The sequence below is a fragment of the Aythya marila genome, assembly GCF_965140915.1.
Source record: "Aythya marila genome assembly, chromosome: 24".
NCBI lineage: Eukaryota > Metazoa > Chordata > Aves > Anseriformes > Anatidae > Aythya > Aythya marila.
Genome location: NC_139065.1, coordinates 4,914,601 through 4,928,761, shown reverse-complemented (window position 1 = coordinate 4,928,761; position 14,161 = coordinate 4,914,601). Strand labels below are relative to the sequence as shown.

The 14,161-nt window shown below is 61.4% G+C and overlaps 1 protein-coding gene across 1 annotated transcript; it reads right to left on the bottom strand.

Annotated features, from left to right (window-relative positions):
- Window positions 1–5,171: 5,171 nt before the first annotated feature.
- TULP1 (TUB like protein 1) lies at window positions 5,172–12,878 on the bottom strand (the record flags this gene model as incomplete). Its single annotated transcript, XM_082778606.1, is given in 15 exon segments — window positions 5,172–5,505; window positions 6,424–6,595; window positions 6,951–7,049; window positions 7,227–7,335; window positions 7,970–8,082; window positions 8,433–8,603; window positions 8,897–8,988; window positions 9,123–9,257; window positions 9,353–9,584; window positions 9,586–9,788; window positions 10,146–10,295; window positions 10,441–10,570; window positions 10,574–10,582; window positions 12,018–12,063; window positions 12,832–12,878. Coding segments are annotated over 15 exon segments (1,842 nt in total). The 3' UTR covers window positions 5,172–5,371.
- Between the last annotated feature and the right edge of the window lie 1,283 nt (window positions 12,879–14,161).

The window sequence follows — 14,161 nt, the reverse complement described above, 5'->3', positions numbered from 1 at the left end:
CCTGCCCGGCCTCCGGCCTCGGGGAGGCAGCGGCGAGGCCCGCCGGGGGTCGGGGCACCGAGGGGAGAGGGGAGGCTGGGGGGGGACGGGGCTCGTTCCCCTCCGCAGGGAGTTTGTGAGCAAAGGGCAGCCCGGCCCCGGCCCCGGCAGCGCCCTCTAGGAGCCTTCATCCACCTCCTCTTCCTCCTCCTCCTCCTCTTCCTCCCGTCCTTACCCCCCCTGCCCTCCTGCCGGGGGTCCCCCGCTCGCCTTGGTGGCTTTCGGCACAGCTTTTGTCGCCCACCCCGCACATCTTCGTGTCCCCCTGCACCTCCTCGTCCTCCTGGGCTCACCTTCATCCTCCTCCTGCAGGCCTTCATCCCGCCCCGCACACCTTCATCTGCACATCTGCATTGCCCGGTGCACGCCTTCATCACCCTCCTCACACCTTCATCACCCTCCTCATACCTTCATCATCCTCTGCACACCTCTGTCACCCTCCTCACATCTTCATCACCCTTTGCACACCTTAATCACCCTCCTCACACCTTCATCCTCCTCCTCACACCTTCATCACCCTCCACACACCTCCACCACCCTCATGCCCTGCCTCACACCTTCACCCCCTCCTCATCCCCATCCCCTCACCCCCTTCCAAACCCCTCCACGTCCCCACGCAGCCCCCCACGAGCCCCCCCCCCCCCGGCTCCCCCCAGTACCCGGGCGGGGATCTCAGCCCAGGCTGTGATTTCCCAAGGGACCCCAGCCAGCAGCGGGGCCGCGGTCACTTCCTACGAGCGAGCCGATGGGTGGTAACGCGCTAAGCCGCAGCCGGCTGATTGCATGCGAGGCCCTGGCCGTGGCCCAGCCCCGCTGCCGGGAGCCGTGGCCCCAATTTGGGCAGCAAGAGGCACAAAACCCCAGCTCCACAGCGCAGAGGGTCTGGCACGTGCCCAGGACCCGGCCACGTTGGGTTGTGCCATGGTGGGACGCACGCAGAGGTGAATCGGGGAGCGGGATCCTCCCGGCGCTCCGCTCGGGGCAGGGATGCTCTTTGCATCCCATCCCTTTCAAAACCATATTTTTCTAATTTTCGTGCCGAACTGGGTTGTAGTCAAGCGTTTCGGGACGAGACAGCCAACGCTGCATCCTGCAAGGCGACCATCTCCGGAGCATCCAGCACATTCAGCAATCGGGGATGATTAATAAAGCCGTATCGCATTCTTCCACCCTTGGCCTGGTGCTAACTGTAAGAATCTGGACCAAAAACTGCAACAAAATGGCTGCTATTCTCCAAGGGCCGTTCTGAGCACTCGTTACTCATCCCTTACTTGGGCAAAAATGACATTGACTGCTCCTGGAGATGACAGACTTAATTGAGTTCAATAGGAGTTTAGGCTGAGTAAGGCATGAGCAAACAAGCGTGCATTAGCCCATGAATAAAAGCCTGATCTGCAAATGTTTAGGAACACATGTAACTCTGCGCAGGGGAGTAACAATGGGGTTACCGCTGCGCCGAGCTCCAAGTGCGTGCAGAAAGCGTCTGCGGGACCGGGCTTCGGCGCGGCGGCGGCGATCCAAGCGCCTGCCATGCTGGGCTGAGCTCCTTCTGGAGCGTGGCAATCCCAGCCCCGCTCTGGCTTTGGGTGTTTTTTTGTTTTTTTTTTTTTTTCAGCCCTGCCGATTAGGATTTTTATTTGTTCCTCCTTCAGAAGTTCATAATCCTGGTTTCTGCTATTCTTCGTCCACTGGTGGGAACAGCGACTTCCTTTCCCGAATTATAATATAAAAGAGCTGCGAGCAGCAATGCCATAAATAATATTTTCTTATGGCCAGAACATCCAAGTCTAGGCAACACACCAAGAACAGCTACAACATTGTAAAACTCCGACACTTCTCCAGAATGGATTCACTAATTAAAAAATGATTCCTTTCTAAAAGCAGTTGAAAAATACTGGCTTCCCCAGCACTGCCTGTCGGTCGCTGTGCTGAGCAGGAGCCCGTCCTGCAAACCCACAGCTCAGCCCGGCTTATCAGGCAAGAGCCTGCCTTCCCACGTGAAAAACATCATGGAAATGAATTTGCAGGAGGGGGGAGCGGAGAGAAAAGCACACGTCCCAGTTGCTTCTTTAATTAATTAATGTATCACCACTTCAAAGCGCGGACCAAAAGCCCCAGAGGTTGAGCGCTGCTGTCTGCCGGGCAGGGCACGTGCTGGGAACCCAGGGGCTCTGGCCCTTAAATTTTGGGGTGAGGAGTTTCCGTGTGTTGGGCTCCCCTCTGGTCCCACTGGGATGCTCACATCCCGGGCTGGCATCCCTCCTTTTATCAGAGCAGGATGGGGAATGCCTGCAGGGGTGCAGCCACTGCCTGTGGCACCGTGGTGATGTGTGTCCTCGGTGGGATGCTCAACATCGAACTGGGACATTTTTCCCCCTCTTTTCCTGATAACCTTCTCTGCAAAAATAAAATGCATTTCCTGGGCTGGCTCCCGGGAAGAACTCGTGTGCTTCATGGGGTTAAATCCAGCCCCGCACCACCAGCCTAACTCCAGCCCCCGAAATTGAAGCTGGAGCAGCCTCAAAGTCTCCGCCTCAGGGTAAAGCTCATCCCCTGGGATTGAGAAAATCCTTTCTCCGAGGAAGATGCACACTTTGGCCTCCCCTGAAGTTGATAAGGCTCCTTCTTCTTTCCCCCCCTTTTTTTTTTTTTGCTTTTTTTTTTTTTTTTGATCTTTTCTTGCAGCGAGCATTCCTTTCACACCCACGCACACATCCTCATCCTCACCCATTGGTCTGCCGGCACATCCGTCACACTTTCCGTCGGCCAAAGTAGATACACATTTCTTGTGCTTCAATTCCTCATCTCCTCTGGTGTTAACAGCCAGCGCAAACAAAGGGCCCGAATATCCATCGCCCTATTAAATTGTTTTCATTTGTTCCTTGTGCTGCAGTTGGTTTGGGTTAGGAGGATTTGTGTGAGCGATTTGGGGTAGGCGGCTGGCGCTGTAATTGCTGTAGGCTGTGCGCCTTCCTTGCACATCGCCTCCGAAGGTGCTCGTTTTGGGACGCGGTGGCATCGCGCCTCACACCCTCTGCAGCTTCAGGCTCCCTTTGGCTGCTTCTGCGGGGCTGCAGGCTGGGAGTTTTTTTGGGGTGCAAGTCATAATGGAAAAAAAAAAAACAGGGGTGTTTTAAGGGAGAAGCTCCCAGGGGATGAGTGGTGCTCCCGGGTGGGCGTGCGTTGGGATTTGGAGACCTCCCGGAGCCCCTCGAGCCGAACCCCGCTCCCCGGCTGCATTTTGGCTTTTCGGCTTCCACCGGTGCACAGGAAACGGAGACAAGTGCGGGTGGAGGCAGCCCTCACCCGTCAGCCGATCGTGTTCCAATTTCAAACAGATGTGTGGTTCCCGGCTGGATTTGGGCAGAAAGCTCTCGCTTTCCCCCACATTTGCCGGCCATACCTAGCCAGGAGACGCTGGCCTAAAACCCCAGCGGCTGTTTCTCCTCTCACTCCCAGGGCCTTGCCGTGTGGGTAAGGGATAAAATCCCGCACAGGCACATGGACAGCCCCATCTGCCCCCCGTGCAATCATCGGATGAATCACGGAGCCCAAATCTGTGCGGCTTTGGGGAAAAATGGGCTCCTTCTGCAAAGCCACCAAGGCAGATGTCGGCCAGCGGTGTGGCTGCTGCCCTGGTCCCTTGTCACCTCCCCCCAGTGCTGGCATTGACGGGGGTGTGCAGGGAGCCTGTCCCACCCTGGGCTTGCTTGGTGGCACCCAGGGAAGGAGTCCTCCAGTCCCCGTGCCACTACGATGGAGGGACACAGCACAGGGGGTACAATCCTGCACCGCTCCCCGCATCTGGGGTTTTCTCCAACCCACGTTTGCGTCGCACCAGGTGTGGGGTCCAGCACGGGTCCAGCACTGCCACTTTCTGCCCCCAACCCCAACAAGAGCATGAAGACAATGGGCTCATGGGGACAACGGGAGCACAGGGACAATGGGAGCATGGGGACAATGGGAGCACAGGGACAGGCTCAGGCCACGGTGGTGTTGCGACACTGCCCAGTGAGGACGAGCACCCCTCTTGCACAACCACGGCTGTCTCATCTGCTTCCTGCTCCTCTGCCAGGCCGCTCCAGTCACCTTTTGTGGCACTTTGGGGGCTCAGAGCAAGCCCAGGATTGGGAAGGACCCATCTGCACCCAGGCAAGGGGACCCCAACTTGTATCAGCATCCCTGGGGTGCAGTCTGTGAGACGAGCAAGGGAGAGAAGTATCATCGGGATGGCATTTTGGGACACGCTGATAGGTCCCGGTGCTTCTCATCACTGAAATCAGGGATTTAGGACCCTCCATGCAGCCAGATCCTCACCCACCAAAGCTGGGGCGGTGCTAGAAAACAGGCCATGAGCTGCCCTGCTCCCCCCACGCCGCCCTTCTCCAGCATCTCCCCTTGCTCAGCACCCATTTACAACCCAGGGGCCCGAGTCACGGGGTGGCACCCCCGCTTTGTCCCCTCTGGGGACACACGGAGATGGAGCGGGGGCTCTGCGGGACCGGTCCCCGTGCAGCAGCGTGGCTCAGAGCTGCACCACACCTCGTGAATCACCCGATGCTTCTGCCTGCGACCACGCTTTTCCCTCCAAGGTCTGCTCCTGGTGGCACCGGCTGCCCCTCCGGCACATGCCCACCCTGCAGGGGCCAGGCTGCTCCCTGGGGACCCAAATCCCACAGGACTCATGGGCACCTCCACGGCTTGCAGGGACGCTGCACTTCTGGGCACATCACAGCCACTTGTGCCGGAGAAAGTGGTGAAAATCGGGGGTTTTGTGCCCATAAGGCACTGAGCAGTGGTGGGCACAGCAGAGGAGCAAACAAAGGGGTGCTGGGGGGCTGGCCCCTGCTGCTGGGCTGGGTTGAGGGCTCCTTGCCCCCCAGCAGTGTTGCACCCACTCGTAGTGCTTAAATGAAATGTTAAATAAAATCCTGGTCCTGGAGGTGGTGGGCGCTGGGGGTGCCGTGGGGTGACCTTGGGCAGAGCCCGGCCACGCGCCCGCAGGGGGACGAGGAACTACCCCAAACCAAAGGACACCACCAACCCCCCCTTCTTGTTTAAAGAACACGCTACAAAATACAAAACAGACCAAAAAAAAAAAAAAAAAGAAAAGAGGGATGAGTTTCCAGGATTCGAGTCCAAGAAACGTCTCAAAGGGATGAAATCGGGATCACAGGCAGCCTCATCTGCTAAATATACCCCGGGCCTGACTCTGCCTCCTGCCCGGGACCCGCAGCCGGCCCCGGGCGAGCCGGGGATCGGGCGGCTGAAGTTGGGTGAGCGAAAAATGGGGAGCGAGGGGGCGCAGGGGGACGTGGGGGAGGCGCGGGGGCTACTCGCAGGCCAGCTTCCCGTCGAAGCTGGAGAGGGCGATGGCGAAGGCCTGCAGGGCGCACAGCGGGTAGTTGTAGTCCATGGTGAAGGCGTCGTCGGCCACGCGCCCGAACTGCATCACGATGTAGTCGGCTGTGGGACAGAGGGGAAGGGCGCGTGGGGTGGGGAGGGGGACGGCTCCTGCGCCCCCTCCCTGCGCCCCCGTCCCTTTTCCAAGGGGATTTAAAGAGCGGCGTGGCAAAGCAGCCACCCTGCGCCCAGCTCCTGCGCCCTGTTGCAGCACAATTGATCAAAACCCAATGTTTTCCCACTATATGGTCCAGCAGGGTATAGCGGGGACGTGGCACCCCTCAGCCCCCCCTGGCGCCCCTTCCCCACGTAGCCAGAGCCCACGGAGGGGCGCGGATCCCACAAACCCCCGTGGGACGCCCGTGGCGTGGCCGCTGCTGTCACCGGAGCGCGGGTGACAGGAAATCTGTAAAAATAACCGGGGGCCCCCGGCAGGTTTTTTCTGTCCTGTAACCCAACACCCCGGGTGCCGATGGCTTCTGACTGTGCTGGACAGGTGACGAGCGGCCGCGGCCGGCTGCTCGCACCGGGGCTGAGCTCTGCCCCGTGGCAGGACCCTCACCGTGGGGCTGCATCCCGTGGGGTGTGGGGTTTGGGGGTGCTGTGGGGTTTAGGGGTGCAAACCCACCCCAGAGCCACGGCTGGGTCCTGCATCGGTGATCGCGGACACCCCAAGGGACTGTCCCCGAGGTGCCACGTGCCCCAGGGGTGTACATATCGGCCATGTGGGGCGCATGCTGCAGGGGGGGTGCTTGGGGTGCCCCCGTGGCGTGGCACTGGGCTCAGCACCCTGCAGGATGGGTCCCTGCCCTAATCTGCCCGGCAACAGGTGACACGCGCGCTCCCTCTGCCGGACGCAAGCAGGGCCCCCAGAGCAGCCCCGCGAGACAAAAAAAAATAAATAGAAATGCAGCAAAAAGGGCGCTTGCAGGGGTGCCGGGACCCCAGCCAAGATCAGCCCCCGAGCCGCCCCCGGCTTACGGTCGCTGCCGTGCACAATCTGGAAGTTTTTAACGGAGGCGTGGGTGACGCGGCCGTGGAAGTTGAGGACGTAGGACTGGGTCTCGTCGTTCCACACCGGCGCCTTGTTGTGCAGCTCGATCACGTTGTCCATGTTCTTGTTCTGCCACCTCATGAGGAGCCCGTCGTTGTCCTGGGGAGGGCGAGGGGGGAGATGGCAAAGGGGAGGCGTCCCCCGGAGCACCCCGGAGCACCCCGGAGCCCTGCCACCCCCGTGGTATTCCCAGCGGGGTGCCCCATCCCTGGGTGCTCCCCGACACGCTGCCCCATGGCAGGGCCCTGCTGGGAGAGGGGAGACAGCCCGGAGAAAAATATATGGACACTGACACTCATCTCCACCTCCCAGAGAGGTGCCTTCAACTTTAGGAACGCCTCAAAGTCTTTCTGTGCCCCAAACTGGGTAAAAACCCAAGATAATCCCCAACAAATCCAGCCTTTGGGGGAGGTCTGGCCCCATCCCTGTTTGGCCCTTGGCTGCTCCGACTTACGTTTCGGGGCCGGATGGGCACCCTCTCGTTATCCGAGTTCATCCCAGGGATGATGACCGTCATCTTGCGGGGCCCTTTGAACCCCAGGACGTTCGTCTCCTGCAAGAGAAGCCCCGGCCATAAAACCAGCGACCACCGCGGGCCGCAGCCCCTCCCCAGCATCCAGCCTGAGGGCTCGGGGCCGGATCCAGCCCACCCCACAGGTCCACAGCCCCCCCCCCCCCCGGGGCGATGCTCTGGATGCCCCATTTGGGGCCCCCCGGGGTCCCCTCTTACGTAAACCACGGCCGAGAGCTCCTGCCGCACGTTGGACCAGTCGGCGTTGGCCCTGTCCGGGTTGGCCCCGTTGTCGAACACGGTGAACTTCGTCCCCATCAGGTTGGACCTGCAGCACCGGCACAGGACGTGACCACAGCCGGTCCCACCGATTCCCCACCTTTGTTCTCCCCCCCTCCTGCTGGCCACTTTTTGGCCCGGGCACCCTCTCCTCAGTGCAATGCTCGTGTAGGGTTGGGGTGCTCAGATCCTGGGGGGCCGAACCACCCACCCCACAGCATCCCCGCACCCCTCCAGCCCAGCCCAGCACTGCTCCGACCTCAAAACCCGCCAACCCCTCCTGCTTCCCCCATCCAGCCCCGAGCACGAAGGCTGCAGCGCAACCAGCACCCAGCCTTGATCCCTTCATCTCCATTGTCCCCATTTCAGGGCACCCGTCCCCCAAAACCGGGGGGTGGGCTCAGAGGCGCTGCGGCACGGCGCCGGCGGCTCGGCGGTGCAGCGGGCCGGGGCTTGCCGCGCTCGCCGGCGCTTCTGCTCGCCTCGAGCTGCCCCACGGGAGGAACCGGCCCAGCCTGTTCCCCCTCCCTGCCCCCCGACGCTCCTCAGGTCACAGCCAACAGCGGCAAACACCGAAATTCAGCCAGCCGAAGCCTTCCTCCCGCACGCCGAACCCACTCCCGGCCCGCAGCCGGCACGGGGAGAAAAAAAGGGGTGCCGGCAAAACGGGGTGCCTGCCTCACCTCAGCTTCCCGATGAAGTTCTCGCCGCCCCGCGACAGGTCCGTGGGGTCGATGGAGATGAGGTAGTTGGAGGTTTTGCTCTTCTTGCGCTTCCTCCCGGCGAGGAGGAAGACCTGGGAGGACGGCGGGGCCGGGGCAGTGCCATCGCCATCGCCCCGCCGTGCCCTTTGCGCAAGGTTTTGCGAAACAAAACCTTGTTTGGGGACACGGCCGCGACCTTGCGCAATGTCCCCGCAGCCAAGACGAGCCCCAAAACACCGCCGGTGTCCCAGCCGGGGCTGTCATTAGTGTGACCGTGGCCACCGCAGGGCATTCACCAACGTGGGACATTTCCCAGGAGGAACGACAGGGATAGGAACACGCAGGAGCAGCGGGACGTGCACCAGCATCCACCCCAAATCACCAGGGTGCTCCCAGGGTGGGTGCAGAGCCCCATGCTCTCCGCCCCCCCGCCCTGTCTCACCTTCTTGTCGTTATCCAAGTGCAGGTAATAGGTGGGGTACAGCCCCCGGTCCATGCCCTTCTTGTCCCGCGTCACCCGGCACTTGATGGTCACCCCCTGCGGAGCCGGGCGCAGCACGAACTCCTCCAGGTTGTCCACCTCGATGACGGGTGACGGCGGCCTCTCCTCCTTCTGTTGCAAGGCCAAACCAGAGCCCTTCGAGCGCGTTTCCTCGTGCACAGCACCCAGGGGACTTCCCGGAGAGCCCTCGAGCCCTGCCCGTGCCATGTGCCACCATCTCCTCTCCTAGATAACAGCTCCTCAATCCCAAAATCCCCCCGCGATGTGGCACCGCTTTGGGGACAGCACGGATGTCCCTGCTGCTCTCCAGACCCGCTGCCCACCCCAGGGGATGCTCCAAGCCCCCCCAACCTCCCCGCAGGGAAAATCCCCACACCTCTTTTTTTTATTTTTTCCCCCCATACCTTCTTGGATTTCTTCCCTTTGCCCTTCTTGTTGGAATTTTTCTGCGGTGACTCCAGGGTCTCCTCCTCGCTGTCGGCTGCTTTGGGGGGAGCTGTGAGCAGAACGGGGCAGGAGCACGGAGGGAACCCCGACACCATTGGTAACAAGCCCCCGATAACTAGGGGTGCCCTGTGACCCCGAGAGCCCTTCCAGCCCCACCACCCCCCTTGCAGAGCAGACTCTCACCTTTCTTTCTGGTTTTCTTCTCCTTGGGGGGGTCCCCGCCGGTCTGGAAGAGGGACACGGGGTTTTTCTTCTTCTCCGACCTGATGGGTTTGGTGCTGGAGTCGGAGTCGTCCTCCTCATCGCTGCCGGTGGTGGCTGGGGGACACGGGGACACCGTTACGTGGCGTGGGTGCTGCTGGCCAAGGGTGCCACCTGGGGGCAGCGGGGCTGCCCACCCCCCTCACCGGTACCTTTCTTCTTGCTTTTCTTCTCCTTCTTCTCCCCGTTCACCTGGAACATGGCCGTCGGCTCCTTCTTGGTGCTCTTGGTGGGTTTGGCTTTGCCATCGGGGTCACTCTTGTCTCCTGGAGGGATGGACAGGGAGGGGGACAGAGGACAGGGAAGAAGGGGTGAGCAACGGAGACGATATATGGGGAGGGGGAGATGGCCGAGAGCCCCCAGCCCCCTGAGCCTCCTGGGACAGCGATGGGGACAGGACTCGAGCAAGTGACAACGGAGCTGGGCTGGAGCCACCCCCTGCTCGCTCACCCTTCGCCTTCAGCTTCTTCTCCCGTCCTTCACCCGCGGGGGGCTCTTTGGGCACCTTCTTCTTGAGCTTTTTCGGCGGATCTTTGTCCTCCACCTCCTCTTCCTCCTCCTCCTCATCCTCCGAGTCCTCGGCCGGCTCTGCCCAGCGGGGTCACAACGGCGTTGGCGATGGGACGGCTTTGCCGGGAGCAGGTCCCCGCAGCCCCCAATTTTTCCAGCAGGGACCGTCCCCCCCCCAAGCACCGGCTGCCGTGGGCACGGTCCCGGCCGTGGGTGGCGGCGGGGGCGCGCACGGCCACACCGCCCCCTCGTGGCTGCAGCCGCGGGGCGCACACGCGCGACGCGGGGGCGCGCGTGGGGCCGGGGATTGGGGGTCCTCGTCCTCCTCCCCGTGCCTTTAGCGGATTTGGGGGACAAAAAGCACCCCAGAGCTGCTGCAGACGCACCTCGTGGGTGGTGGGGATGGGTGCTGCCTGCCGTGTCCCCCCCCCTCACCTTGCTGCTTCTTCGGGCCCTTGGCCACGCGGGAGCGGGGTGCTGGGCTCTCCTTCTTCTTTCGGGGCTCCCGAGTGGCTTTGGGGCAGCGATCCTTGTCGCTCTCCTCCTCCCCTTTCTCCTCCTTCTTCTTCCTCAGCTTCTTCACCCCTGGGCATTTCAAACGACCCCGTGATGGAGAGCGCCGTGGCTGGGGGGCCTGGCGTGTCCCAGGGCAAATGGCAAAGCCCCCGCACGTCCCCCAGTTTCAGGGGGACTGGGGCTGGCAGGGGGACCCCCAGGCTGCCTCATTTACCCTGTGCCGGGGCAGGGGGCTCCTCTGCACCCCCCGACTCGCCCGGCTTCTTCACCCGCAGCCGCCGGGGCTTGGCTTCGGGTGCAGACTCCGGTGTGGGCTCCTGCCGCTTCTTCTTCAGCTTCTGCCCTCATTGATGGTGCTGCCGAGACGAGATCACCCCAGGGTGAGATCCCTGCTCTTACAGCAGCCAGAGCCCTTTCTGAAATGCCCCAGATGTGGGCATTTTGTGGGAGCAGGGGTGCCCGAAATGTGGGCAGGGGAGCAGGGATGCGCTCACCCCATCAAATGGCGCCTTACCGTGGGGCAGCCCCGCGGAGGGAAAGCAGAGGGAGGAAAACCAAAAGGGCTGTTAGCACACAGACAGGAGAGAGGTGGCACCGGGATGTGCCAGCCCAGGGGACGAGGGACATGACGCTGGCATTGCCACGGGGACGTGGGGTGGCTTTGTATGGGGAGCCACCTCCCCCCCATCGTCTCCTGGGGACAGGGGACACCCTGGGGGACCCCAGCTGGGACAAGGGACACGGGGACAGGCAGCACAGCTCCGTGCCCCTGTCTCCTCTCACCCACACAAAAGGTCCCCGTGGAAACCTGGCTGTGGGTACGGAGCCTCGAGGCCGTGGGGAGGGCTGGGGGACGTCAGAGCCTCAAGGATCGAGGTCAGTGAGGAGCGAGGCGGGAGGAAGCGGGGGATTAGAGGCAGCACACCTAATCCCCTTTAACCTGGGCTATAAATAACGCTGATTTACCCAGTACAGAGCATGTGGTGCAGCGCCGAGCTGCGGGCAGGGGACGTTTGGGGAGTAGGGGCCAGCTCCGGGCCCCCAGAAGGTGCAACAGTGCTGGTTGCATCAGGGTCCCCACCCCAAACAGGGCTTTTCCCCCCTTGCCAAGGTTTTGCTGCCCGCTGGGTCCCTCCTGGGCAGAGCCCCCAGTGCAGCAGCACCGCAGGGGGGTTACAAAGGGCCGGATCCAGCCCCCAGCACCAACACTTTGCCTTCTCCTAACGTGCATCCCCAGGGGTCTGCTGGTGGGGCTGGAAACCCCAGGTCTTTCTATCCTCAGCTTGCTGCCCGCGAATAGCTCCTTCACCCCTTTAATCCCTTAAGCAGCGCGGGAGACCGGCCCTTTGCTTCGTTACTTAACGAAGCCCTTTGAGGAGGGGCTGCCAATTAAAGCAGGCTGATTACATCTCTGCGAGACCCCCCTCTGCGGGGGGCTGACCCCCGGGGGCTGTGCCGAAATGCAGCCCCCCCAGAGCAGAGGGAGCGGCTGTCGGGGTCACAGCCCCTGGAAAGTGAGTCGCCGCTGACAGCTCAGCCGAAAGGCTTAATGAAAGCACTAATTAGGAACAAAGAGCCCACCTCATGGGCCCTGCAGAGTGATGGAGATGGGCTTTGGAAGGATGCATGAGGGAGTGGGGGGTCCCAAATTTCGCCCCCAGTTGGGGCTGAGCACCCCGAGGGAGGACCTGATCCCATCCTGGTGTGGGGTTGGGGGCTGGGGGCGTCCCCGTCCTCAGTCCCTGGGGAAAGCCAGGACCTGGGGGGGGGTGGGGAAGGATTAATACTCACCTGCTTTGGCTTCTGCCGCTGGGGGCTCCCCGACTCCTCGCTGGGGCTGTGGGGGCACAGGAAGGAAAGGGGTGAGGGCTTTCACCAGCTCTGGGGGGTTTGGGGGAGAACTGAACCCTACACAGCTTCCCCGGGGGGGCGAGAGCCTCCTGCTGGGGCCGGATCCTGCTCAGGTGAGAGCTGGAAGGTGGGGAGGGGGGGGAACCTCCCCTGGAACCCTCCCAAAATGCTGCTGTTTCCTCGGAGCTTCATCCCATTTTGGCCATGCCAATACATCCAGTGCCACCAAAAATAAATATTTGAGCCTTTTCCTTCCCCAAACCTTCCTATTTTTTAAAAGGACACAGCGAGGAGGAGGAGGAGCGGGGTGCGTGTGCCAGTATTTTGGGTCTCACATCTCGGCTCCACTCATTTTGTTTTGTGACATTGAAACCTTTACATCACTTCTGCATCAGAACGGGTTGAAATGGCCATTTTTGGTGGTGCTGAGTCAAAAGGCACCCCACTTTTCCAAAGCAGCTGCCCCCATCCTCACCAGGTCGAGCTCGTCCCTCCCCACCAGGCAGCACAGGACGGGGTCTGCCTCTGCCAAGGCTGAGAGCAACGAGGTTAATTTGGCAAAATCCGCCCTAATTAACTCCTTCCCTCTACAAGCCAACGAGCATCCTCACACCCACCCTCAGAACAACAACAAAAAACCTAAACCAGAATATCACCCCGCAATTAAATAGGAAAAAAAGGAGCTGGAGCAGGCGAAGCGCACGAGGGGAGCGCATCGCACCCCGAGGACCTCATCCTGCCCGGCCCCACTCACCTTTCGGCCGCCCAGACCTCTCGTAGGATCTCCGTCTGCAGCGGCATGGCCCCGACCTGCTCCCCAAAAGCAGCCCCCGCAGTCGCTACCGGCCCGGGGCCGGCTCCATGGGCTCAGCACCGCGGGCTCAGCCCCACGCCGGTTCCGCCAGCCCCACACCACCGTGGGGGAAGAGCGAGTGGAGGATGCGATTAACTTTTTCTTTCTCTTGCAACTGGGTAATAGGATTTCAGGGGCTGCCGGCCAGCCCCGTGGGGAGAGGCAGAGCGCGGCAGCTGTCGCGGTAATCCCAGAAAACGGGGAGCTGGTGGGAGTGGGGCATAAAGCAGACCCTGAGGGGCTTTTGGGGTGCATGGTTCCTCCCAGTGCCGGCTGTGGGAGCCCTGCAGGGCAGGCTCCATAGCTTCCCAGGGGATGCCACCTCTTCTTTTTAGGGATACTTTCCTTTTTTCCACCTCCAAATGGCATCTTGGTGTCACAACGAGGGGAGCTGGGTTGGTTGCACGATGCGTGTGAGGGAAGCTCACACAGGGGCGATGCTGGGGGGGGTCCTCTGCATGCCCTAGGGTGGTGCTGGTCCCTGCTCTGCTCCGAGCCGTGGCCCTGTGCTGGTCAATCTCTGCTCCAAGCCCTGGTCCCACTGGGTGAGGGGACCCAGCCCCTGCGTGATGCTGGCCCTGCGTTGCCTCCCTGCTCCCCCCAGCCCACTTCCCCCTGCCAGGGCTGCCTGCAGGCGCTCTCTGGTTGAATGCTGGACAAAACAAAGCTGCACAAATCCCTGCTGGGCTCAGCCAGGCCTTGCCCAGCCATGCACACGCCAAACCCCATCTCAGCCTCCCTTCCCAGCCCAGGCCCACTAGATGGCATTTAAGCACCGTGCGCCCAGCAAAGGGCGTCCTCGACGCACCCTGAGCCACGGAGAGGGACAAGACAGCGAGACCCTCGCCTTGCAGAGCAAGCAGCAAGGCTCTGAAAAGCCTAAAAAGCTGCTCTGGGTGAATAATTGTCTCCCATTTCTGCTGAAGAGAACAGCAGCCCCTCTCTGCGTCGCTGCTCGGGTTTATTTGCAGCTCGTGCACGGCGCTCGGAGCTGCATGCAACCAGCACCAGGAGTTTCGATGACTTGGGTATGAAATGCTCCCATTAACCTCCAAACTGTCCTCATCTGCCCACCTTCAATTTTCTCTTAAAAGGAGGAGAAAAGTACGAAGCCTCGAGAAGCCAGCTGAAATAAAAACATGCTTAAAAATAGGGGGGAAAAGCCCAGAAACGGCAAGTTTCCACAGAGCAAGCCAGGGGTGTTTCATAAGGAAAACCTGGCTTGGGCTGA